The following is a 27,826-nucleotide window of genomic DNA, read 5'->3' as shown; positions in this document are numbered from 1 at the left end:
CTCTCTTTTCCCAACCAACATGACTGCAGCACATGGATTTTGGTTAAAAGTTGTGATGTAGCAGCTGAAGGTGGTGAGTAGAAGGTTTGCAGTTAAACCCTCGAGTTTTGATTCTACATCACTTTGTGTGGGTGGTTGGACCCCTTCCCAGGTCAACGAGATGTATAAAGGACAACATATCTCAGGAATAAATTATGAATGTTGTGTGAGATTGTAGCAGGATGTACCTCAATGACAAATATCCCAGTAGTGCAAAGTTAGATCCACAGAGACTTGATTCTTTTATTTTACAGCTGTTCAAAGTTATGGGTTTACATGTATTTTAAATGTCAGGGAGGAGCTGGAATGATCCAGATCTAATTGTGTTCACAAACAGTTGTAAATAATGATTTAGTATCTGTGTGCAAGATGCTGTGGTGAGATTACACATCAGCCCAAAACAATAATCAGTTCCTTAATAGCTTCTAATAATCAGACATTTGAATAAAACGGGTTTTAGAAAAGTACAGAATAAAAGCAGAAAATCTTCAGCAGAAAATCATCTTTATTAATCCCAAGATGTCTTGCTAAAATGCTATGAATTGAAATTCTCACTAAATTGTTCTAAGCAAAATATCACAGTTAGAGCACAGCACTGCTGGTATTTCATAGAATATAGGTGTAAACCTTCCCCCCTTCTCATAGCAAGGACAACAAATACTTTCATCTTCTTTCCACAGTTAACTATTAAAGGACACACTGGGAAATCAAATAACTGCTAAAAGCTCATTTTGTTATGCATCATGTTACTGCCCCTTCAAAACCTGACAAAAGCATTTCACTATTTACTATTTATTTGGGACTGGCTCTAAACGCCCAGTGGCTGAATGGAGCACATCTAGTAGTGGAGGGTATTGATTATGTCTGACTCTCTGCATCCTGTTAACTGCAGTGGGAAGGACAGTAAAGAATGAACTCAGTGGATGTATTGTTGGATATGGATACAGATAGGTAAGGAAATACATATTTTAAACGCTTCCCTTTCATTTTGGCATCTGAACACGGCAGGAAATGCAGTGGCGCAGAGCTGTAGCTCACCTGCTACGTACTGCTCCAATGGCAGTGATTTTTGCATGGTGTGATCTCTAGTTGGAATGATACTGAGAGGGAGATATCCATCCCTGGAGGGGTTTAAGGCCCAGATAGATGGACGCTGGGCAGTCTGATCATCTAGCGCTTCATCTGCTGACCCGCAGCCCTGCTTGTGGCAGAGGCATCAAAACTTAATGATCCCTTCCAACCCAAGCCATTCTATGATCCTGCAGACCACCTCTGCCAAAGGTTGGGTTTGGTGTAACAAAACTGGACCTGAGTACAGCTGCAGCTTGTCTGTTAGGTGCTGAGTCAGCAGCTGCCTCCCAAGTGTTCTAATTCCAGGCTGTGCAGTGGAAGTAGCATTCCTCTTCCTGACTTTACTATATCAGCCCTGAAGATTTTGATTTTATCTACGCACAGCATCTGATGTGATGCTGGCCCTGCTTCTGACCTCTACACAGAGATTTTTCTGTTCCTAGTGCAGTTGAAAAATAATTCAATGCATTCTCTGAGAGCTCTGTAATAAAAGTTCCTTGTGGCTGTGACTGTCACATGCACAACAAATATACAGATTACAGCACTTGTTGAATGACTTGTATTGAAGTGTGGTTCCGTTTAGAAGGGTCACTTTAGACAAATAACTCCAAAGCAGAGGTTGTTTATTTTAGTAATGAATTCAGTTATGATTTGTACAATGAAGGACACTTTTTTTTGAAAATGGTTGGTAGTTCATGACAAACCTTTAATAAGCAAAGCTTCTGAACTCTTTCTTGACATCCCTTTGAGCTTTCTAGGGAGGCAGGTGTATTAGTGGAGGGGACTTAAGGCAGCCACAAGCTGACAACCTTTATTTGCTTTTTAAACTGTGTGGAAAAAATGGCTTTAAACTCAGTGAGGTAGTGATTCACTCTTAAATTACCTGACCAGATACAGTCCTTATGTTGTGCTGAGTGACAGCTTTCTTAGCAGCTAATGGAAATCAGTAACAGATTCAGATATTCACCTTGTTAGTTTCTCAAATAAAATACACTGGGTTTTTTCCTTTTTTTTTTTGATCCTAGGTAATCTAGTTTTGCTTGCTCTAGTCAGCAGGAAACTCAGTCCCTATTGAGGACCCTCTTTCGGAGGAGCCGGAGCCTGGACATGACCACATCCCAGTCTGCGTAGGCGCCCTCGAGGTGACGTGTCACTTCAGAGCCTGAGTGGTAGCTCCTGCGGCCGTGCAGCACTCGCCAGTTATCAAACGTTATGATGTCTCCTGCAAAGAGATTGCACAGCCTCTGACATCTGGTAAGTTATATTCCTTCAAGCAGACAACATTGAGGGACACCTCGATCAACAGCTAGGGAGCGATCATTTCAAAGAAGGGGCAGGTCCCTCTCCAACTCTACTGCTTTTCTTCTGCCTGCCCACGAGACCGGCCAGTAGAAAAGAAACCAGCTGGGATATCTTAGACAACACGATTAGACAAGTTTCCTTATAAGAAGGCCTTGTTTAGAAAAGAACTTCTGCCAATAAAAGAATTCACATTTTTCTTCCCAGACGCTGGGATGCGTGGACAAATAGAATCTGCCAGAACTGTGCAAGATAGACCAGGGTAATGTACAACACATACCTTTTATGCTAACTTTCCACCTCATTTATCTATGTGGTTATTGTTTGGAAAAGTTCTTCTGAGGTGATGCTAGGTACAGAGATCAACAGAAAGCCTGCAGCTGGGGCTTAGCCCAGTGCATTATGTAGCCCCAGGGGTATGTAGGCTTGCCACAGCTCAGAGGCACAATTAAGTTAAGTGTTAGGGGATCCACACTCCAAAGAAAAGCACCTCCTGAACAGAAGCACAACTGCAAATCCATGGGAAGGGCAGAAGGGATGAAAGGCATAAGGTGACTTTCTTTTGATCAGTCTGGAAGTACTTATACAATATGCATCCTGCATTACTATCCCTGTTAAAAGAGAGGAAGCGAGGAACTGGCATAACTAAGGCCAGCTTGCCAGTTCAATTTTTCTCCCTTGTGTGCTACCATTATGATAAAATCTCTAATTAACTAACCTCATACTTTTTCTTTCCTCCTCTCCCTCCCTCTCCCACTATTTTACAGCATTAATTGATGGTCCTTTGAAGTACTTTGTTTTACCATTTATTATGTGATCTTATACATTATTTTCTTGTGTGTTCAGAATAGGTAATAATTAGTTTCCTCACAGATATTTTAAAGCAAGTAGCATCACAGTGTGCAAGGCAGTCAGATACACTAACCAGTTTACTTCTGTGACACCTTGTGAGAGACTGTACATATCTTTATTTTATAGCTGGAGAATAAAGGATCTGAGATTCAGGCCAAGCTAGTTAAAAATCTGCTGACTTTTAAGGAACGTTTGTGCAGTTATATGTTCAGAACATAGCTCTGTACTCAGGCATTCGGTGTCTGCGCACAGCAGACAGCTGAATTCCCTGCTGTGCGGTCGGTCTCCCTTAGCATTGTGCATCTGTGATTTCTGAGCTGTTCTGCAGCAGTTCTAAAGGTGCCCCTCTAGCAGCGTGGAGCGCTGTGCATCAAATGGAGCAGAGGGATGAGGATGTGGTGAATTGGGATGGCCAACAGCTGTGCAAGCTTCAGGTGCTACTGTTGTGACATGCTTCCTACATGGCATGAGTTGTCACTGTCACAAGAAGATAGACCACACTGCCCATCAGTAACTGTGGCTTATGGTTTGGTTTTTTTTTCATAGTGAAGCAACAGCAGGAGAAACTATGTAAGGATACAGCAGTGAAATGAAACAGGTGAGGGCTGAAATTTCCTCTCTGTGCCAGGGTAGAGCTAACAGTGCTAGAATGTTTTGACGTGTCAGGAAAAATGTGAAAAATCACTGCAAAGAGAAACAACTTACTGACCTGGTTTCAGCTTGAAAGTAAACTTGTGTTCTGTGCTGTTTAGTAAGTCATTGAATTCCTTTAGAGCTGCATAAAATGGCCTCACTTCTTCAGCTGGTATGTCAAACACTGTGTCTCTTGTTGCATTATTGAAATTGATGCGAACTGGTTGGCCTCTGTAATCCACACTGCAAAACAGATGAGGAAAGGAACAGAAACCTTTTGACGTGTCTAATGGATGACTGAACTCTCCTGTTGAAGTTTCAGTGTTGTTCTACAACTAAATTCAATTCTATGTCAAAGGACAAGTTCTTTTCCTTCATTCAAGATGATTATTAGGTAGGAAGTTGATAATCAATCCTAACGAGGGAAAGGGGTCATCAGAAAAAAATGCAACCAGTCTCCACAAAAATCAGTATTTGGTACATATTAATCACAGAGCCAAAGTTTTAAAATTCAGAGAAAGTTGAATTTGATCTTTTTATAGTGTGTAGTTTCTTAGTCTGAATGCTTCAAATGAGGACCTCTCTTTGGCATGGTACAGATGTGCAGACACACAGCACGGACTGCAGTTCAGTAACAAGCCCATCTGCTGTGGCACCATGCCTTGAAGTTGCCCTAATGCCCATGAGTTCATGCTAGTGCTGTAAGGGACACTGAATAAGGAAAACTAGGCTGTAGTGAGACAAAGGGAAGAAAAATAGCATGCTGGCCAAAAAAATAAAGCCACAAATGTAACCCCAGCCCAGTGAAGCCACCATTTCCCCACGAGGTGGCAGGAGCAGACCTGCCAACACATGTTCCTCCATATGTACATCAACAACTTTAGTTTCCAAAGTAATTGTGTGAGAATGGAGGCCACTTACTCTATGATCCTTTGTTTTCCCTGCACAGCAAAATCACAGTAGTCAACCCCAACGTCCGTGTAGTCTACAGCAGTAGAGGTCAGGATCTGATAAGCTTGAGGATTTTGGTGCTTCAGCTTGTTAGCTGCATGAAATCCATCTACAATTTCACTCTCGCCTCCTGTGGCTGTTTGTTTAATGCAGTGGAGAAGCTGAACCTGTAATGAATTAAGATTTCATTTCAAGAATTAGCTTCTGTATTTAACAGTCCATTAGCATCAGTCTCCTCATATCGGTGTGGTTTTTTCCAAGCAAAACACTAAGTTTCAACTCCTCTAGCTTCATAGCACTCTGCAACCATTATCATGTAAGCAGAAAATTGAAGTACTCTAATTGCATCCCCTTTGAGAGATCTTCTAACCCTTGCAGCCTGTTATTATTTTCTGCAAGTCTGTGCTGTCAGTTCTTTCTCTCAAACTGCTTTTTGCTGCATTCTCCCTCCTTATCGCTCCAAAGAGGATTAGTTTGCTCCTGCATTGTGAGTTATCTGTTCACATAGGGGGAAAGGTGGCTTACTGATGGCTTACCGATGGCAACAGGCCTGGTATCTGTAGTAAAATAGGATCGAGGAAGCTTAATTGCACTTCATAGTGAAATTGCCAAGGAGTAGGATGGAACAGGAACTCCCTGGGATGCTGACAAGTCAAGCATCATGCAAAGCACATTAAGCTTGGCCAAACTAGACAATACACATCTGTCATGCAAACACAGCTACCCTTAAAAATGCTAAAAGCTAACAATGGCCACAGTTCACCACCATGGAAGGGAAATATTTCTGAGACAGCGGAGAAAAAATAAGAAACACTGGGGAGAGAGAAGCAGAGAACAGTTTGCCACAGTCTACTGCAGTGCTGCACCCACAGCCCTTGAGAGAAGGATCAAGCAGCTGCTGCTGCAGGAGGGGACTCCACCAGCATAAAGCAGAAGGAAGCAGCTCTGCCCAAGACTGGCAGACAGCCATTCCTCCTCTAATCTTCATTGGCTTGCAAAGGCTACAAATAACTTATCCACACAATGCAGCAGCTTCCTACCCTACTGTCCCACTGCCTTTGGATTCTATGTCTTGTGAGCATATTTGCATGAAAAAAGGTTTTGCCCTTTTACTCATGTTTGGTAGCAGTGAGAGCCTTGGCACACACGAGACACTGAGCTAATTCACATCTGTGCTCAATTAACAAAGTAGTGTTGTAGGGGAACTGTTGAGTCATGGCCTGAGCCACTGATTGAGCACCTGGGGAAAGGACCTGGTCAGCCCTGGAGCACAGGTGAAGGCAATTCAGTTGTGTGACCAGGAGAGGAGCCTGGCTCCATCTCTCTTAGGACCTCATTTAGGGGCTGACTGCTACTGGGGCAGGATCTCTTTCTGGACATCCCTCCTTGGTGAAGCTTTCCCCTGTCATTCTAGAATCTTCTGATACAGCTAAGCAACCTTCTTCCCTTCCCTTATAGCAGCTCTCTATTGTTCCAGTCCTTTTATCATCTCACCTTTGTTGTAACACTTTTCCCATTCTATTGATCTGTCCACTTGCTACAACTGTTCTATTCTTAATCTTAGTATTATGTTAATAAAGAGCATCTTAAATAGGCAATGTTAACCTGGCATTTATATGTGGATAAACCACGCTGACTTTTTAGTTACTGAAAAAAATGATATGAAGTAATCTTGACGAATAAGAAGGGGAAGCAGTAGGTACAGATGCAAACCTTTGCAGGATTAACTTGTTCCTTTGCACACGTTTCTATTACTTTTCAGTTCTCTGAGGAAGTGGATCAGGCTCTGCTGTGACAGGGCTGGGGTGACCACCTATTTCCTGCAGTGGTTCAGCTTTACAGAGTGCTCCTTCATGAAAGGAACGTGCAGGCGTTGTGGTGAGGGCTGTGGTTTAGTGAGAACTATTGGTGATAGGTGGACAGTTGGACTGAATGAGCCTGTAAGTCTTTTCCAACCTTGGTGTTTCTGTGATTCTGTGAAAGGGTGAAAACTTGTCTAACCTCAGCCAGTTTGCAGAAGGCAATACAGTATCTTAATCGTTCTTCTCCCAGTTGCTTCTCCTCTTGTCCTAAGATGCCACAATGTGGCTGCAGCATCTAAACACCCGACTGCTTTGTTACAATGAACAGTATCAAAAGCACATACCGGACCTTCGTGCTTTCCCCCTTTGCATTGTGAAGAAGCTGGTAGGTTCACCTTACCCCAGGTGGGTGCTGCAGGACAGGGTAGTCGGTGTGAAAGCACAGCTTCCCTGTTGTGTAAGCCACATTGTTGGCATCTGCTTTGTCCTGCACTTGCCAAGTTGGCCTGTACAATGAAAGGGCAAAGAGCAAACATGTTGAGCAGTCAGCTAGTGCAAGGTGAAGTGTGAAATCAGAGTAGAGGAGAGTTACTGCGTCTTTGAACATTCAAAATGATATGAAATTATCGCATGTTAGGATTATACAGAGCACATATTATCACATGAATCACATGTTAGGACTGTACAGAGCACATGCCTGAAGGCAGCCCTCAACAAAAGCATAGCATAGATCCCTGTCTATATATGTCACCATAAGCAGGCTGTGGCATCACAAGAGCATAAATTACTTAAAAGAAAAATATAAAACTCATTTTATTTCCTACTTTAACTACTGTACACCAAATATACTATTTGTAGTGTGCTCAAGTCTTACTTCTTAATATTTAAAACAGAGGCTAAAGAACATGGAGACCAAAATCATTTTATATAGTCCACAGATGCTTTTTGTTCATTGCAGGGGAGTTGGACTAGATGACTTTGGTCTCTTCCAATTCAAACAATTCTGCAATTCTACATAGGATTGCTGGAATGAGAATCATTTACAAGTCACTGCGACACCACCTTATGAGGGAAGTCAGAGCTGTCCTGCTGCTATGCTTGGTAGGGAGCTGGTCCCCAAGAACCTCTCCACGTGTGGAGCTGCTGTCAAAGCTCATCACTGTCTGCAGCCAGCCATGGTTAAAAAGAGAAAGCAGTGCAAATAGGGAGCCGGCTGTTAAGCGTGGAAAATAATCAGTTTCACTTTGTCAGGGTATCAACGGCTCTGAAGCATGAACTCAGCCACGGGGAGAGCCAGCAAGTGCAGGATAAGTGAAGGAAAAAAAACACAGGTAGTGTTAGGAAGCTCTCACCCTCAGAGAGAGGAGAGCAGTTGGAATGGTTTATGACTTAGAAATCACGGTTAAATTTCAACCTCAATTGCTCATACTGTTTGACTGAGCAGGAAATTTGGCACCAGGCAGGTGTAGCAATTTTTTTTTGGCATTAAGAGGCAATGTGAGCTCAGTCTCTCTGAGCAGAGAACAAGTGTGCCTGGCACTTCTTTAGTTTTGCAGTAGGAACTGAAGCCACATGTAAATTGTCTGGCCTCGCACTGTATTAAAAACTGAGATCTCATTCACAAAAGGTTTGGGACTTGCATCCTTCTATGGCAGCCGGAGCCCTCTGGGAGGGGTAAAGTGGGGCTGCCCAGAGAAGCTGTGACTGCCCCATCCCTGGGGGTGCTCCAGACCAGCAGGATGGGGCAGCCTGCTCAGGTGAGTGGGAAGCAGCCTGTGGCAGGGGGTTGGATCTGGATGGCCTTTAAGGGCCATTCCAACCCAAGCCTTTCTGTGATTCTGATGACACTAGGGCAGCATGTACCAAGCAGACACCTAGATGTGAAAAAAGGGATAGATCTGCTACTGTTACGTTCCAGTAAGCATACATGGCCCTACAGAGGTATGTTTTATTTGCCAAGCTGGACCAATCCAAAAGTCATCCCTTTCCTTTACAGTATTTGTTATGTCTTGCATTTGGGCACTGGTGAAATAGCAAGGGGATTAGCAACGGTTATTTCATTACAGTTCTAAAATTCTCTTTTTAGAACTGTCTGCCAGTAATCTATGAACTTTTTTAGAGAGGACGAGACATAAAATGGCTCTAAGCCTGTTGTTAAGGCTGGAAGCTCAGGAGAGTTTCTGCTACTGCGAGCAATGTCTGAGAACAGCACAGCTGGGTACAGCACTAACTGCCTGAAAATTAAACAGGTTAACTTAGGAGAAAAGATACCATAGGTAAAGTCTTCTCTCTTCTATTTTAGTAGTATTTTAAGAGTGGATTCAAGATATACATGGCAAAAATTAAGCAACTGCTTTCTTATAAAACACTTGAAAAAAGCCAGCACCGCTACCCCCCAAAAATAAGCCAAAGTAATTAGAAGAACTAAAAGAACTATTTTTTAAAAGACTTTATAAAAAGCATGGTCTGAAGAGTCACTTAAAGCCCATTTCATGAGCACCGTGTGTGCCAAGGTGTGTGTAAGCCCACTGTGAGGAGGAGATGTGGCTAACAGTTCTGCAGCAAAATAGGGAGTGACTCTTGAGAAGGGTTAACGCTTTGCAGCCCAACTTTCTGGTTACGGTCTTTGTGATTAACAGCGGGAAAATAAGGTGTAGTCAACACCAACAGAGAATTTGATTTAAACAGTGAAAGCAGCTCTAACTGTTATTTGTCCAAATGGTGTGGACTGGTGTCCAGTTTCCACCTTGGCCTGAAACAAGGGGAAGTATTTAGTAAACACTGCTATTTATAATCATATTTGGTGAGAATCGGTGAGGCACGTCTAACTTTATGAAAGAGATGTAGAACAAACAAACAACCAAACCCTCCAACTGATGATACAAGTAAATCTGAATCTTTTGTTGGCTTAACTTTCTTACTAGGATCACATCAGAACAGAAACAGCAAGAAGTACCACTTTCATCATGGCACAAGCTGTCAAGACCTGTGGTGGGCTGCCAAGCAAAGAAGTGCCTGACATCAGGAATGCTTTTAAAAGCAGAACATGTTAACTAGCACTAGGTGAGGTTTCCAAGTCAAGCAGGAAGTTCTGTTCCCATTGGTTTTAGTAGGATTGACATGACTGTATCCCAGCTAACACTGAAATCTACTTTTCTTTCTGGCCCAGTAAGTAGAAAGGGGGAAGAAAAAAGCCTCCGACTGCATGAAGGGGAAAGAAAATCTCCCCGTCTGAGCTGAAGCCTGGATGGAATGTGGTCCTTCTGGCAAAGGCTGACTTTTTATATTTCTACTTCTTTCTGCTTTAAGCCATTTAGTCAATGGAAGAGACACTGGCTGTTGCCCACATAGTTTACCTGGTCATTTTCTGAATGAGGTAGGTGCAAGTGAAGGACAAGTCTTATATATATATATTTTTATAGGGGAGAAGGGAGCTTTCTAGCTGAAAGCTCTAAATATTCTGGTTTTGGGGTCTATTCAGGCACAAGAAATAACTGTGCTTTAGTATCTATTATCCCAGGAGCATACATGGCTGGGATCTGTGCCCAGAGGGGCATGGGACATGCAGTGGAACTGGGTTCTGGATTTCAACCAGCCTGCATTTTACCTCTCCTCCTCAGTGTGTTGTCCGTTCCTGGACAACACATTAACTGAAGTTAAGATGAGAACCTGCTCCAGAAATCTCACCAAGGAAGGGGTAACCTAGGCCAAGCTGCAGAGTCCACTGTTGTTTGTGGATACAGCAATTTGGAAGAGGCCTTCTGCGTAGCCTCATGGGGTACACAGTGCTGCCTTGTGGATCTGCTTGTGGCTTTTCAATAAGAATTGTCCTTGCATCTGCAGGCAAGGAAAAATTAATCCTGTTTTAATAAATTAACCCATAAGAGAGGTCCAGCAAGCTGAATTCAAATGCTCTGGAAGTAATTACATAGCTGGCAAAGCAAGGTGATTAAAAATCCCAACTCACCCATAAAAAGTGAGACGCAGGAAACCAATCCTGTGGCCAAGCTTCACCAACTCTCCCTGCCTTGCAGCAGCTCCTGTTAGCAGCACAACTCCCATCTTCTTCAGGGTGCGCAGCCACTTGTAGGCACTCTCATCATTGTACATGATTTCTTCAAAAGGCATTTTGGGAAGCTGTAGGTCTGAGCCCCAGTGCTGATGTTCTGAAAAGGAAGGAATAAGGAAGCAACCGATCAGCTGTTTTAGCATCAGAGCACAGAACAGTCCAAACGTGAAGTTAAAGAGGTTTTTATGCATTTGTGGAAATGCCCTTAGTCAACCTGCAGGGACCTGAACCCCAATCCCTAAGTTTTTCTAGACAAAAAAATAATCTTTATGATAAAGTGCAAGAAAACTTTGCAGTAAAGAAACAGATTTAAAACAGAAGTTTGCAGCGCAATACAGCAGAAGACGTACATCAGTGTAACAGCTTAGAAGCTGAGAAACTACATCAGATGCATCAGTGACTAACCAATTTTCTTTTGTAGGTTTGTCTCCACAAAAGCACATCCAGCCAGATGAAATCCTGCAGGATGGTGTCATTCATCTTTTTCTTATTTGGAGTGCACTGATGCTATTTCAGATGAGTGCCAAAAACAGCCCAAGACTATTTACAAATCCAAGGGATGCCAGGAGGTAAGGAAACCAATGTAAGGAAAGACTGAGTAATGAGCAGGAAGTTGGGTTCCACCCATTCTCAAACAGCATTCCTGAGAGCTGAATGAGTTTTAGCGGGGGGGGGGTTGGACTTGATGATCTCATGAGTTCTCTTCCAACCCCTGCAATTCCATGATCCAAAATTCTTCCTTCAGTATAACTGAGTTTTTAATATTATGCCTAAAATACTCTCTGTTCAATCAAACTGTATGAACGCAATCTTGATGTGGATTACTGTGTTTGAAACTGCATCTAGAAAAGGAAAATCTGTTTGCAAGAGTCATAGAATCATTTTTCATTGGAGAAGGCCTTTAAGATCATTCAGTCCCACTGTCTACCTATCACTATCATTGCCCTCTAAAACATGTCCCTAAGTACTACATCTCCCTAAGTGGAGATGCCAAGACAGGGGTCTTCCATCTATCCCAAGATCTTAGGTGTGAGGGGCAGAAGGAATTCCTACCACTAGTTCTAATGGGTAGCCTCCCTCCTGCATGGAGCAGGCTGCTTCAGCCTGTCTCAGTGCTGGAGGCACTCAGCTCCACCGGTGTGCCCCATGCTTACGGTTTCTTCACTTGCACTTCAAGTAGCTCTTCCTTCCCTGCCTCCTTTCTGCTGTAGGACAGAAACTCCATTCCTTCCACTTTGGTACTCCAAACTTCAGACAACACAATGACTACGAGTCAATCATCTTACCCCATAAACAGTGAGTAGCCCAAGAGCCTCTTTAAGCTCTCCTGCACAGTTGCACCTCCTTGTGAGTAAAGATGCCTCTCAAAGTTATGCCTATGCAGAGAATCCTTACACCTTGATGTCAAGACACCTTGATACAGGTCCTCAGTAAATGACTAATAACCTGTTCTGTCTTTTTTTTTTTTTTTTAGCTTTGCTAATATCACATCTTGGATTGATTGTGACAAAAACTGCTGACCGATTCTGGGACTAGGAGAGGATCCAGCCACACTTAGGCTCCTTACCCCTGTGGTCCAAGGAGTTTAGGAAGCAAAGGGATCCATTCTGAACCTTGTGACTCAACAGGAGGGCCCTGTATGTGTTTAACCTACCCTCTATGCAGAACATCACGCGTATCCAGCCATCTTGTTAACGTTGTGATTTAACAGCATCTTATGTCAGTAAACATATTCCTGTTCTTCTATGAACAAAGAGCATAGTGCATTTGTTTCCATCTGCCACGCCTCAACAGGAAATGCTCAGGATTGCTTCTCCAGGACACATATAAGAGAATGTTGGACACCTTCCCAAGATGATGATGATTAGAAGTAGCATTTACTTTTTCCCTTGTGCAATCACCCTGTCCTTTAAGAGACACAGATACTCGCTGTTGGGACTGAACGGTCACCCAGCAGGACCAGGTTGCTGTAGCTGTTCCCTATTGCTCCTAAAAAGAGGAAGCAAATTAACCAAGCGTAACCATGGAGTATGGCTAAGCACTTTGTAGATCTGTAACAATTGCAGTAGCAAAAGGCACTTGATAAACCAGCAAGGCATAAACACACAGAGAATGGGCAAGCAGGAAGTCACAGATGGCTGCATGCTTGATGTACAGGAAGCAGGAACAAAAAGTAAACTCAGCAAGAGTGCAACAAGAGCAAATGAAGGGTCCTCCTCAAGAGAAGAAGAAAACACCAACACAGAGTGAAGAAAAACAAAGGAAGAACGGTGCACCACACCACTGGTTTCCCACCTCAAGCAACACACAAAGTCCTGTACCTTGGAAGCTGTGCAAGCCACAGAGTATCAACGCTCCTCTATTTTATACTCACAGATACTCTAGGATGAGTTTGTTGTGGACCACTTGTGTTCTGATGTGATGTATACAGTTAATAAATGTCAATCCTGTGAAGTGTTACTTTAAAACTTAAAGCTGTGCTGATGTCTTTGGAACAATTGCTGAATCTGGGATTGCTCCATGGAAGGAGCAGTGTGCATACACACAGTTGTACCATGTACACTTGGGACGTCTCTTTCCAAACCAGTTCAGCATCTCCCCAGCCTGCTGATTAAGTTGAGAGGTGCTGAGGGTACAGGGTGGATACCAGGAGGGTGAGGGGCAGCATGGTGATCTAGGGGGGACTGCAGAGGGTGGCTTTGAAATAGGGCTACTGAGATCCTGCCAAACAGAAAGGGAAAAGACAGGAAATTAATCGTGGTGCCCAAAGCACATCTTCTCACCAGGACACTTTCTGGAGTCTGGCAGTTGTTTAAGCTGTTAACTTTAATTAAATTTGTCTGTGCTACTGGCACAGGGCACTGAAATCCACAACTGAGCATCATGTTTTGTACTTAGCTACTGGTGATTTTCTCCCCCAGTTGAAACGATTGAGGAGAACGTCCCCGAGTACTGCACAGCGTGTGCCACAGAGCCACCCTGCTCTTCTGCTTGTCTGCTTCTTCACTCAGAGTTTGAAACAGCCACGTGAAATGGCTGCCTGCACACCTGAAAGACAGCTGCTGTGTAGACTCACTCATGATTTCTTTCTTTCTCCCCCAGCCTCTTTTTTTCCCCCCTCTTAATGATCAGAATTAGCGTACATACCGTGCTGAAATGCAGCCAGTGCGATCCGCATTGCTACACGCTGCACGTGCCTTCGCTGGCCGCTAGATGGACCTGGCCTGCTGCAGGTCCTGATGCTGCTTTTGTGGTCACACTGCTCTGAATTCTAATGCACAGACATTAACAATAACTGTCACTGGACAGCAAACACACATTGCTCAGCAACCTTCATAAACGCCCCAGGATGGCACAATGTTCTCTTTGATTCTGTCTGATGGCTGCAGTGTTGGAGTTGTCCTGGCTTGGCTGCTTAGAGGAGCGAAGGCACTGCAGTGAGGGAGATGTCCCAGATTCTTTTGTAGAAACTGCAGTTCTTACATCTTCTATTTCTTTTGTGGCTTATTAATAATTGTGGAAGTTGACTGCAAAATGAGGCAATGAGGTGAGATCTGTTAGCTCAACTGGCAACACAGTGGCAGCCACAGACACCAAACACCCCTCAGACAGACCCACCTGGCTACATGCTTGAGGTGACTGTGGGCACAGATGTCAGTGCAGGCTGATTTCTTTCTCTCCTGTGCAAAACATCTATTTCAGACTGTCCCCATGCTCTTTTCTTATTGATTTCACAGACTAGAATCACAGAACGGTTTGAGTTGGAAGGGACCCTTAAAGGCCACCTGGCCCGACTCCCCTGTAGTGAACAGGGATACCTACAGCTCCATCAGGTGCTCAGAGCCCCATCCAGCTGGACCTTGAGTGTCTCCAAGGATGAGGCATCCACCACATCTCTGGGCAAATTTCCATTTCTAAGTCTCATAAACTGTCCAGTCCCTTGGTTTGTACGCACAAACACACACGTCCTTCAAACCAAAGATGTTGCACAGCAATGGGTGAACAGGACAAAGATGCTCTCTTACTTTTTGTTTCACAGAGATCTTGCCTATTTTATTACAAAACTTTCTAGAGACTAGTTTAATGGCAAGTACTCTCTTAAATCAGAGCCCTGCTCTTACAACTAAGACATTATTGATTTCCCTCGCTTAGTTTGAAGCTGATAATTCATTAGAGATTGCACAACCAAACACAAATAGATTTTCAAATATTAACAACATAATGGTTTTAAATCCCCAGCCAGCTTACTTGACACTTTTGCCAACATCCACTTACGCTGACTGATCATCAGTCAGAAATGATACCACAGAAAAACGCAGACTGCATCCTTTATAACCTCCCCCCATCCCTGTTTGCTGTCCAGCTCCTTTGGCAGACAGAACTGGTAACAACCACTACAAACCCTACGAGCAGCCTGCAGCATGGGAGCTCTGGGGGATTTCACCTGGTCACGGAGGGAGATCCTGCACTGCAAAGAAATGGAACAGGGCATTTTGCAAGGTGCTCATAAAAACGTGAACCGCGGGGCAACAGCTGCAAAGTCTGCAAATTTCCAACCGCTCCTATTCCCTACTGCTCTGGCTAGAGATCATCCAAGAAACAGCCCGTGTACCAGATATAAGCTGCTCACATGGGCCATCAGTTGTGCTCCGTCCCGTGTTTCAAAGAGGCTGCAGTACGACTGACAAGCTGCTGAACCTCACAACGTGCTCACAAAATGAAGTGCAATCCCTGAGGAGCCATACAGCCCCAGCTCACTGCATGCCTCAGCAGAGCACTCCGCAGCTGTCCGATCACTGCCCCACTGTGCTTCGCTCAATACACGCCTTCTCACACAGTTTGGAGGATTGGGAAAAAATGAAATATAAATGCTTTCCTTTTTCCCCTATTAAAGTTTGTGCAGTTTAAATAGCTGTTGGTACGCCGTGCAAACAGCCAAGAATAACATCTGAGACAAATTTACCTTTCCGTGCTCGTGCAGGTAAACTGAGTTTCAACTTTTCCTTTCTGGTCTTTCCTGCTGTACCTAATCTTCCTTACATAAAAGAAGGATATTATTATCAGGGAATATGCCAAAAGATTTCCCCTCACTTTGGAGAACAAACACATGCAGATGGAATTTAACTGCAGCTCCAAGTGCTGCAGGCATCTCTGCATACAGGAACTGCAGTGTGCTCCCCTTGAAGTCCCCATGCTCACCGTGTTGCTGGAAGTTCCACCTCATGGTAGCACACTCCTTTTGCAGCCAGCAGACATGGGTTCGAGTTCACGTTTTAAATCCTACCTCACATTTCAGAAAAGAAAGACTCTAAGATCCCTGCCCCGCAGCGGGCTGTTACTGCAGCCAAAAGCTGACTATTTCAGCTACTGCAGGAGTAAGCTCTCCCCGTGGACATTTCCTCCCACTGTATTGTGCAACGACGCCGTGCTAAAAATGCCAGAAGCTGAAAACGCATTGTGTACAGCTCCAAGTTTTACTAATCCTTGGGAAATGTATGGAACGCAGCAGCAGCTGGTATCTGAGACAAAAAAATAACCTAGTGCAAAGTTAGGATTACAAATATTCCCTTACTTCATGACTTCACGATCTTTGATTCAACTTGAAACTTTCAGCACTTTATCTGAACTCCAATTGTTGCCTATTCTGAGAGGAATTAAACAAATATTTTCATACATGTACACATGCATTTTTTCACAGCACATGCATGCAAACCACAAGCCTGGCAAACGTGTTTTTCTTCCCTTTTCTTTCTCTTTTCCTTATTTTCTTAAATTCTTAGATGTTTCTAGACCACAGATCATTTACAGAGCTTTCCAAGGCAGCATGTTGCCTCTGTAGCTTTTTTTAATGCACGGTGCCCATGCAGGTACAGTGCTCTGGAAGCTTTGCTCCATCAAACGGAGCAGAATGGCTCCTTCATCTCTGGTACAGGTCAGAGTTCTCTTTGGACTCCACTGACTTTGAGCCAGTCTGTTGGCATGGGTAAAACCAACCCACTCAAAGCCTACCTTGATTTATCACCTAATCTCAAAGAGAAATCATTACAGATACTCTGGTTATTCTTCAAATGGGCCACATTTCCTTAGCATGTTTGTGATAATTTCACGTGCATGTATCAAATGCTTCACTCTAAGAATACGATTACTGCTTTTAATGCTAAATACGTAAAGAAAATTAGGAAAATAATCAAAGCAAGAACAAACTCACGCATTTAGAGCATAAACCAAACTAATGCCCTTGCAGGACCGCATAAAAAATTTCACCAAAGCTAGAAAAGACTTCAAGTCTTGTATCCAAGTCATTGATGAGAACACTAAAGACAGCTGGCCCTGAAAAGGAGCTCTGTGGAACCCCATTACTGACTGGCTGCCAGCCTGATGTAACACCATTTCCTACAAACCTTTGTGCTCACCTCATCAACCAGTCGTTCACCCATCACGTTACATTTCTGTCTAGCTGGATGCTGGAAATGTTGTTCAGAAAAACACTGAGAGAAACAGTTTTGCTGAAATCCAAAACGATTTCCAGTGGTTTCCACTGGTCAACGAGTTCGGTAATCTTGTCAAAAAAGGAGATTATAATCATTCGTAGCAGAGAGTTTTGTACAGCCTTATTAATCTTCATTTTACATGCTAGTTACTGCGATGGGTTCTTTTTGTTTCTTTTATTTTCACAGAAGTCTTAGGCCTTTATTAAAATATAGCGACACCAGGTTTAATCCTTCCTGTAACTGCTGTAGACCCAGTGCTAATTTCTAACACTTCTTTCTGACACAAGCATGGACTAACTTTAAATGATGTTCATTTCCATGAAAAATAGTAAAGACCTTCCTCTCGTGATTGGCCCCAGAAACCTCACAGCCACTTGAGTAAAATAGTAAGGCCTGATGCAGGGGGAAGTTCTTTGCTATGAGAGTGGTGAGGTGCTGGAACAGCTGCCCAGAGAGGCTGTGGATGCTCCATCCATCCCTGGAGGTGTTCAAGGCCAGGTTGGATGGGGCCCTGGGCAGCCTGGTTTAGCATTAAATGTGGAGGCTGGTGGCCCTGCGTGTGGCAGGGGGTTGGAGATTCATGATCCTTGAGGTCCCTTCCAACCCTGGCCATTCTGTGATTCTGAGCACCTGATTGAGCTGTGGATGTCTCTGTTCACTGCAAAGTTGGAGTTTAGACAGGCTTTAAAGGTCTCTTCTGACCCAAATGATTCTTTGATTCTAATTCCAGGAGGAGGAGGAGAGAGAAACAGTAGGTTGACACTAAAAGCAGCGACATTGTGAAGACCTCCTTCCTCATCAGACCCACACAGAAGGATGATGTGTTGTCAAATATTTACAACTTTACAGATTAGCAGGTCTATAATTCTTTGGGAAAGGGAGAGGAAAACTCAAGAAAACAAAAAACAATCCCATGATGCAAAGATATTCATGTTCTTCTACTTAAAAAAGAGCATTTGCCACTACTTCCTGGTGGAACTGATCCCACTCACATTTCTTATTATTTTATCATGTCAGCACAGCATACTTTTTTCCCCACTCTGTAAGTACAGTTAATATAGTTTCCATTGTATTCCAGCAGAAATTTAAGAACATAAGCTCTTAAAAACTAAGGAGTAAGACAGACAGCAGTGAGCCATTAGCATTCTGACAGCCTTAGTTCTCACTTGCAAAGCACTGCTGCTGTTGCCATATCAAAAATCCCCATGTTTACAACTGCAGCTGAATAATTCACATAGGATAAAAGCAAAGGTCCTGCAGAATTATTTCATTTTTATTGACCAACTGCACTGTAACTAAGAAAACCCCACACCTATGTGCTTTTCAAAGCGTGAAGAACGAACTGCTGTTGAGACAATTAGTCACCACGTCTTCCAACTTCAGAATAGCAATTTTGGGGAAATGAAAAAAAGAATCCCATTTCTTGATCATTCCGATCAGCCATAAAGGCTCTAAATGAGAAGTCTCCACAAAAAGAGATTATAGCCTTTGCTCAGTTTCTGCAGACAGCACGCATGCATCAACAAACACCTGGCATTACTCAGCATTTCAGTTGTGACATGGTAAGTACCAACTGGCAAGCTTAGAACCTTTTAATGGAGAATAATAAATTCATGTGCTTGCTTTTCAGTTTAAAACAGCTAAAATGTTTTTTGAATGTACCCTAAGAGTAGCTGGATAGGAAAATCTGCAACTTTCTGGAGATTTAAACTACTGAATTAAGTCAGTTATTCTGCCCCTTCATTTTAGACCCACAATGTCTACTAATGGAAACAAAACAAATGATATGAAATTACTTGGAGATGTGTGGCATAATGCCTTCAAAAATACATTCTCTTTTTTTATGAACAGGAAGAACTGAGTGGAGAGGTAATCTCTTCAGGGGAGGTTCAGGATGGACATGAGGAAACATTTCTTCTCTTAAAGAGCGGTGAGGCACTGGCACAGCGGATTGGTGGAGTCACCGTCCCTGGAGGTGTCCAAGGAACTAAAGGACATGGAGTCGTGGCACTGACAGATGTGGTCAGTGGGCACGGGCTGGGGTTGGACCAGACCATCTCAGTGGTCTTTCCCAACCTTAATGATTCTGTCTATAATGAGCTTCCTCAAAAGACCATATACCTGACTGGGGGGGAAGATGTGACTGAGCGAGTCAGCACACAGCTTAACAGACTCCTTGATAGATCTTATCACTGTGGAGCTCTGAGAGACTGGAATGTAAGACAAAGAGCAAAGGGAGTCAGAGGATAAACAGGAGGCTCTCCTGTATGCGCTGTTAATCCTGTCACAATTGAGAAACCTTTCCTCCTTTATCACCGTTGTTTGGGAGCAGTTAGGGCCAATTAACTGCTACAGGAACCTTACTGCTTGTAAGTGGATGGTATGTAAGATGTATGCGAACACAATAAAGAGATCTATTCTGATGTTACAAGAAACTGAGAGAGCTCTCCAACTCGACTGATACCTGACCAAAATGCGTCTCAGAAACAACTGGGAGGAGAGTTTCTAAGAACAGCTGGTTACTATTAGAATAAACTTCATGTGAAAATTTTGTTTTGTTTTGTTTTCCCAGGGAAGGAAGAAATGGCATTAGCTATTGGAGTGGATCCACAATGAAACTGAACGGCAGGAAAAAGAAAAAAAAAAAAGATTGCACTGGCACAACTGCCAGCATCTGCAACAAAACCCAAATCCTTTAGGAAAGCAGACATCACCGTTTCAGAAAATGCATTTTATATTTGTCTGATTAGCATAGGCACCACTGACAGATGCACATAAGGTACAGGTCTGTGTGTGTACGTGTCTGTATTTCAGTGGCGTTGCAAGCTCCAAGACCTAACCACAGGTGACGCACAGGCTTGCCTAGAGGCTGTTGTATTTGTGCTTCTCAAAATGTGCTAGCAATTACAGCTCTGAAATTGACAAAGCCACAAATGACCAAAGCAAAGCAACTAAGAACCAGCTGACATATTGAAATTAAAATTCTGGAAGGTTGCACTGTTACTAGCCACACAGCAAAACGAAGGACTGAAAAACAAAGCACAGACAAGTGCACAACCTCTGGTTTTGACTGCTTGTGCCAGGACACTGCTTCCTCCAGCAAATCAGTTATTGAGGAGGAAAAAAGGGAGCAGCAGCCTTGACAATGTCAGCAATGAAGGTTAACCACTAACTAGAGCAGTCTGTTGAGCCTGCTCTTGTATTGGTTGAACCAGCACACAGGGCTGCCATTTCAGATCACTGTCTGTAATGCTATACTGCTAGGACATGATCAACTACTTAAGAGCATGTCATTTGCAGTGCTGTAGCTGCAGGGACCAGAAGGAAGCTGATTTTCAGCTTACCCCAGTACACACGAGAAGCTGGTCTCAAATAGCCAGCAAGCAAATTCACATGTCTTAGAAATGCAGCCTTCCTTGCAAATGAAACCTGAGAAATGCTGGAAGGAGCAACCTGTCATAAGGAGTCAGATCTTTCCCAGAATTATGAAGAAGAGCACAGTGGCACTACTAAGCAAGGCCAAAGTTAATGTGGTTACTTTATGTAACTTCTGCAAACATATTTCCTCAGATCACCAAATTTGCAAAGCAGTGTCCAAAGAACAAAAGTATCTTTACTGTACATTTTTCTGGACCGCTGCAGTAAAGAAAAGCTGTAGCAAAAGGGAGAAGCCTCCAAAAGAAGCGTGGCATTAAGATCCTGAAATTAATCCCAGTGTACAATGTGGCAAGCCATGTCCAGTTAGGTTTTGTAACACATGCAAAAAGAAGCATTGCATCTGAAATACTGCAATCTTGGTTACTGATACATTTGATGATAACAAGACATCTGGACCAATTTTTCTGAGCATCTGAGCATGAATTAGAGAATTGGAGCAACATTTGACTTAAACATTCCCCCCAAAACGCTACAGAATGTCTCGCTAGCTTCCACAGCATCTTCACTTCTCCAAAAAACAACTCAGAACCTGAGAAATCAAGTCTAGCAGTTTCCCTGTACTGGGTTTGCATCTTCATCACGCTCACTCTGGGAACATGCCCAAGCCTCCAACTTAGTAACCAGCGTCATTTATTCTTGCCAAGGCAAAAATAGACATCAACTTTTATATCAATCACCAGGGGAAAAAAGTTCCACTCTGGAACTAGTAAACAACTGTTACATGATCTACTGAAATGAATGGAGATATCACTCATCAGCAGAAGCCTAACGCACGTTACAAAAGGTTGAATCTAAATAACTGACTTTTGTTCAGGAGAGCCTGGAGCCAAGGAAGATGTGACCTGCAGAAGCCAGGTCCCTAACTGCCCAACAGAGCTCAAGAAGCAGATGGTACTTATGGTTTTGCATTTTTGCATTTATGGTCTTTCAAGAAAAAATAAAAATCATTTTCTTTTGTTAGAAAAAAAGAAAATAACAAAAACAAGACAACACTCACAAAAAAAAAAAAAAAAAAAAAAAAAAAAAAAAAAAAAAAAGACCATAAACAAATTGGCCTTTCACTGAGGAAACCAAAAGCTGGATCTGATTTCTCACCATCAGTCTGCCTCTTCTTTCCTTTACTAGAATAAAACCTTATTTCAACAGATAAACTCTTAGCTCTGAATACTTTTCCACAGCTTTCTGCAGCAGCAGAACTCACAGGAACACCATCAAGGTGAACTGCAGAAACCTGGCAAGTTGTCACACATTTCACACTCCCTGTATGAAAGACTGCTGAAGAAAGAAGAAATGAGGATGTGCATCGTGGCAAACCTACTGATTTCATAACCATTCATTCCGAAGGGTGAGTGATGTGTAACCACAGCTCGTACTGCCTGTACTACACTGCCAGTTGCACAAAACTCTTCATTTCCAAGAGGCCGCCTGCTACACAGGAGGCAGAGCAAACACAACCAGAACTTCAGCACAAGGCACTGGTAAGCTACACGGTTACTTTTTAACCAAAAGCCATGGAAAGGAGAAAAATATTTCAGTTACAACTTGCTTGCAATTTGAAACAACACACACTGGCCTTATCACACAGACCAACACTGCTCCACAGGACTCATTTTTGAGACCTCCAAACCTTATCAGCAAGGAAACAGCTTTTAGGAAAGCGAACACGGCGCAAGCAGCAGAACGTCTCCCTTCCTGCAAGTGGGCTGGGATAGAGCAGAGCTGTTGGCCCACAGTCCAGAGATCAGAAGAGGTGAAAAAGCAAACGTGATCCCAGAAACTCTTCCTGCTTCAGCTGGATAGGCTTGGCCTTCACACTTTGACTCTCTATCTAGATAGGGTCTGCAGCGCCAGACCATGCGTGTTTGAAAGGTGTTTGAAAGGACAAATGTGGGTTTGATTCCTACCTGGTAAAAATAAATCTTCTCGCATTTCTGCTCTGGCTGCTTCAGAGAAGCATCGTTTTTTCAGCCACTCAGCTTCATATTCGCTTGTGTGTTCATCAGGCCACGTGATAGATATCTTGGGAAATAAAAAGAAACACAATGTTAAGGAAAAAAAAACAACCAGAAATTACAGAAATTGGAATATTTAAATCAGTAATATCACAGCTAAGGCTTCCACGTAATGTAGCTGCAAACAATTAATGAAAATCCAACCTGAACAGCATCCAAATTCCGATGCCTTTTATAGATGTTTATTTTCACATGAGCACATGACCTAATTTGCTATTTTCTGTGGGCTGCTGTCACTGCGTGTACTTTGCCTACCAGAAACTGGGAATCACAGAAGCTGGCACAGAACGCTTCACTACAGCTCAGAAGACCAAATCTGCCTTTCAAAAACAGGCCAAGAGAGACGTATGAAAAAAACAAATGTTAAGAGATCAACTGTTCAAAAGTTTTGAAACTTTTTTCCTTTTCAAGAAAATAGATGTATAAAGCCAAAATGACATACAGAGTTGCTACGTGTGTCAGAAAACATTAAAATTTACAGAAGGGTTGTTTCGTTTTGCTTAATAACCTCCCCTTGTCAAGAACAAACGCTAATGCAGATGGAGAGAGACAGAAGCTGGGCCAGTGCTGAATGTTGGGTTATACTTTCTACGGTATCCTTTCTATGGATTAAGATCATCATCCTTACCTTTCTCCTGTCTGTCAGAGTGACTTCCTTGGCCACGATGTCAACATCCAGGTCCTCGAAGAGCAGCTTGCGGGCCTTGGCAGAGTGCAGGAAGCAGTGTGGGCACTGGCAGTTGTCCCGCAGCCAGACGCAGGGGTAGCAGCTCTCACTTCCATCCTCCCACTGCACACGGACGAGGTGCTCCGCATCTGGAGCCTCCACTTTCCGTATCCCCGCACTCATGTGGCCCGCGTGGGTCCTCCGTGCTGTCCCCCACCAGCAGCACTGCAGGTTTGCAGCCCCAGCAAGCAGGCGCCGGGTCACGGGGTGGACTTTGGTCCCCAGAATGACACGAGCTGCCAGCCTCCACATGCTGACCTTGGTCGGGTGGCGGCGGTGTTCCTGCAGTACCACAGAGAGCAGATTATTATTTAGGGAGCACCTGTAACAGAAGGAGCACATTAAGGCGACTCTCCCCATTTCTTTCTAGCTAAATATTTAGGAATACTCATCATCGCGTTGATGGCTTTTGGGACACAGAGGATATATCTGGGACACAGAGGATATATTCAGACCTGTTGTCCAAAAACCCCTGCGTTTAGCAGAGCTTTGGCCGGATTCCCCAATTTGTTCATCCTTGTTCCTGCGGCCATTGGATACTTACAGCATAAAGGTCCCTTTGTAAGGCACTCTGAGACAAGTTCCACAAACCAAACATACGTACTACTGCTGAGCTACTGAGGTTTCCACTAGCTTAGAGCTGAGTAATTCAAATCAACTGCACGCCGTGCTGACGAAAGATGACGCATCCAAATCTTACATCAGAAAAGTTCTGGTTTAACACTTTCCTTGGGCTCCTGGCAAATCAGTGAGTAATCACATTTGTTTTTAACTGGAAGTTCAGCCGTTTCAAAGTTTGTATATCTACTCTTAATTTGTTCAGTGTTTTGTTGTTTTTTTTTTTTTCCCTGTTGTTTTGGTTCTTGCACAAATATTGATGTCTGGTTGCAACCAAGGCCTTCCCTCTGTCCTTACACAGGGAATATCTCTTTAGATTCAGTATCTTTACACACTGAGATCTAGAAGAGGATCAAAAGGATTCCGACTAGCATAGTTAGAACAATGCTGTATAGGACCCTATGGTCTCCTTTTATTTTTATTTCATTTGATTGAGTACAGCAAAGCACAAAATTGATTTCTGCTTCCTTTTCTTTGGGCACAGCAGTCCCAGAAGAATTGCATTTATTACCAACTTTCAGTTGCAATTCAATCCAAGGAACAGCTTTGTGCACACAGACTCTAACCTCTTTTATCCAAAAACGGATTTGTAACCAGACTGAATATATATTTCCTTCTCCCATATGTACGTATATAAAACACACACGCATCCATATGTAAATGCAGATACTGCTTTAGTAACTGCTTGGGATAAGACTGTGAGAACAGGATTTCATTTTGAAGTTGAAGGCTACCAGGAAGCTCTTCTGGCTTACCTGAGGTGAGGAAATTCTGAGAACAAGATATTTTTCATTATGTGAAACATCCATGTAATGAGTTCTGCACCTAGTTCATTCACAATGTATTTCATACACGCATGACACCCAGAACAGTTCTCTCATGTCAGTTCACAAAGCTTGCCAAATAATTTAAGTATCATGTGCATGCTTAGTGTCAAACCTGACAACCCACTAAATTGCTTTAATCATTGGAAGCTCAATGTAAAAAATAGTTAAGCCTTTAATTTCTACATGCCTTTCAAGGAAGACTCATCATCAAGTCTAAAATACTATAATAAGCTTGACAGGTTCAAAGGGTATCCAAGTTTCTAGTATTCTACCATTCAGATAAGAAATCTAAACTTGTTTCTAAAAAACTCCTTAGGAAAAAAAAATAGAAAATGATGTTGGATTTATTTTATTTTTTAATGACAAGGAACAAAGGTGGGTTTATTGTCTACCTGTCACGGAAGTTGCTTAACTGCTATTTGTTCTCCTGGCAATGGATATCTCACAAAACACATCTCAAGCACAGTTCTAAGTCGGTGACATATAGTTTTGTAAATGCTCTGGAATGAAGGTCAACCTTAAAAAAAAACAGATGCAACCAATCCTGCCAGACACAATTTCTAGTTAAAACAAGAGTAATAAAACTTCTGGAAGGTATGGAGGTGAGATACACATGATTTATGTTACACTGGGGAAAGCTATAAGTCAAATGGGAATTCCCAGTTTTGCTTGGATGCAAGAAATGAGAACAGCCAGGTTCATCTTGCCTAACTTTAGACATGTACCGCAGTCACCCCATCTGAACATCGCGGGCATCACCCATAAATAATGCACTCATTTAGATCCCAGCTCAACTGACCTATTTAGAGACCCGCTTTAGGATGAGGAGAATTGAACTCTTATTTCTCTCCACCGACTAAAGAGAGAACCTCTGCAATTAGCTCTGATGTGGATGTTACAGTGCCCACGTTCACACGCATCAACACGTTTCATGGCAGTGATCTCATGATTAGCTGCTGCTCCTGTTCACAGACCGCTGCTGCTGCTGCGCAGAACCCACTGCACGCAGTGCGGATGGTAGCAGCCCTATCTTTAGTGCCACGCAGAGAAAGCCTGAGTTGCTGCCATTGGTACCCCCATCCCAAGTGACTTCAGCTTTTGGCATCATCACTCTAATCTATTCTGAATCACAAAGTACTCTTTTGAAATACTTCCAGTCCTGGCAACCAGACTTGAGCAGCCAGCCACTGCACCCAAATGGAGGGGAGGCTCTCTTTCACTGGCAACAGCAGAAGCCTTCAACACATTTAGGTTAGGAAACAACTTCACTGCGTACTTTGTGGCTTCTTTAGTATGCAGATCTACATTGCCCATTGTTACTCTGCCCCAAGACTTTGGGCCTATCCAGATCTTTGCTTTATGCCTATTTATTGAAAATAGAGCAGTGGATCCTGCATGACACCGCTGTTAGCTGGGAGGCTTCAGGGCCATTTGGCTGCCAGCTACACAACAGAATGCCATGAAAATTATTATAGCAAAAAGATTTCCCTAGTGCTGGAAATACTCCTAAAAACTTCAGCAGTGTTTGCATTACATTTCTGTTTCTGCCTTCAGTGTAAAGCAATTGTTTGGGTTGGCCACCTATCGAGAGAAATCCCATAACAACAAAAAGCCTGCTTATGGTTTTCCTTGAGTTTATAACATAACATAGTGTCACTATTAGTATCACACAGTCATAACATAGTGTCACTATTAAAATGAAAACCCAGACGACAACGCTTAAAAACACCTGCTCCAGCATGCCCTCTTGGTGTTCATTTTCTCAGACGTGCAAATTAAACAAATACATAAGTCTAGTTTTTGTCCCACACTGCTTCACAGAAAAATATACTCCCCTCAGTAGCTCCCACCCACGGTTAATGATCTCACACCAGTAACAGCTGAGCTACACAGCTGTTTTCTCAGTAGCTAAGGCACAGTGCTAAGTGCTGGATAAATACAACTTTATGTCTTAAAAGCCTTGAGCTCAAGGCACAAAGCAAGCTGCAGGTAAACAAACCCAAATGCCTGTGCTGGTGATTCCAGGCCAGAAATGGGAAAAGCACACCTCGTATTCTAGGAGGCTATCGATGATGCTTAACGGACCCAAACTCCCACCGTATAGATTGTGCTAATGAGTTAGTTTAAGTGCTATTTTTTTTTCAATTTATTGACAATTGTTCAGAGGCTTTAAAGGGTAAAAAAAAAAAAAAGCCAATCTGATGCTAATGCAGGCTGAACTACAAGCTAAGGAGCTCCTATCCCCTGCACCGCCAGGCGGACGATCGCCACGTGGTGCCGTTTCACACCGCGCTAAACGAGAAGCAGCGCTTCGCCTGAAGTCGTTTATCAGTGTGCCCCGACCGCGGCCAGAGGAGCAATTAATAACCGCGAAACAGCAATTAATAACCGAGAAACACAGAGCGAGCGCCCTGCACCTCAGCTCCCTGCACTGCCGTCCCCTGCCTAGGAGGCACCAACGTAGCGCTCTCTCCACTCTCACCACGCGGAACGCACAAAAGCAAAGCGGCAGGCGCGCACCGTAAAGGAAAGCAAACCTACGTTTACATGCTGCACACGGAGAGTCAAGCAGAGATGCAGCTCGCACGGCTTCCCATCGGCGAAGCGGCTCCCGGCAACGCTCCGCCTTCCAGCCCAGGCGGCCCGCAGGCCCAGCGCCCCCCCGGCCTTGCGTAGAGCCCGGCCCCGGCTTCCCCTGCCCGCGGCGGGGCGCTGCCGGCCGACCGCTCCGGGGGCGGGGAACGGAGGCTCGGGGCCAGGCTGCGCCTCAGAGCCAGGTGGCTCACTAGAGGGGGGAGGCGTTGTTGGCGTGCTGCAGGTGGAGCTGCGCGTGCTTATTAACGGTGCCGGTGATTTCAGTGTCGAATGTTGTGAGCAGCGAGCTCCGGGCAAACGAGCTTCTTGGGAAAGAGCGGTAGCGTGCAGTCCTTGCTAGGTGCTGAACATCTCCTTGCCTGGCAAAACAGGGAATGTTGTGTTTGTCTGAATTGTGTGTGG

General features: G+C 43.6%; 1 protein-coding gene and 1 long non-coding RNA gene across 3 annotated transcripts; one reads left to right on the top strand and one right to left on the bottom strand.

The window, feature by feature from the left end:
- Positions 1–257: 257 nt before the first annotated feature.
- BBOX1 (gamma-butyrobetaine hydroxylase 1) lies at positions 258–27,504 on the bottom strand. Its single transcript, XM_052692455.1, has 8 exons — positions 27,371–27,504; positions 23,286–23,666; positions 22,550–22,664; positions 10,615–10,813; positions 7,048–7,153; positions 4,816–5,012; positions 3,971–4,137; positions 258–2,332 (listed from the first exon to the last, which is right to left on the bottom strand). Exons 2-8 carry the CDS (start codon positions 23,634–23,636, stop codon positions 2,172–2,174), a joined length of 1,296 nt encoding a protein of 431 aa, XP_052548415.1. The 5' UTR covers positions 23,637–23,666; positions 27,371–27,504; the 3' UTR covers positions 258–2,171.
- On the top strand, positions 2,247–13,190 carry LOC128085315 (uncharacterized). Of its 2 annotated transcripts, XR_008208886.1 has the most exons (5): positions 2,247–2,364; positions 9,572–9,710; positions 9,817–10,023; positions 11,138–11,285; positions 12,191–13,190. It is a non-coding gene; the product is annotated as an uncharacterized LOC128085315 (long non-coding RNA). The 2 variants fall into 2 exon arrangements; XR_008208885.1 differs by having other exon boundaries at positions 9,572–10,023.
- Positions 27,505–27,826: the final 322 nt, after the last annotated feature.

The sequence above is a fragment of the Tympanuchus pallidicinctus genome, unplaced genomic scaffold (genome assembly GCF_026119805.1).
Source record: "Tympanuchus pallidicinctus isolate F22 unplaced genomic scaffold, pur_lepc_1.0 scaffold3, whole genome shotgun sequence".
Taxonomy (NCBI): domain Eukaryota; kingdom Metazoa; phylum Chordata; class Aves; order Galliformes; family Phasianidae; genus Tympanuchus; species Tympanuchus pallidicinctus.
Note: the sequence above shows the minus strand (reverse complement) of the source record. Positions and strands in the feature narration are given on the sequence as shown.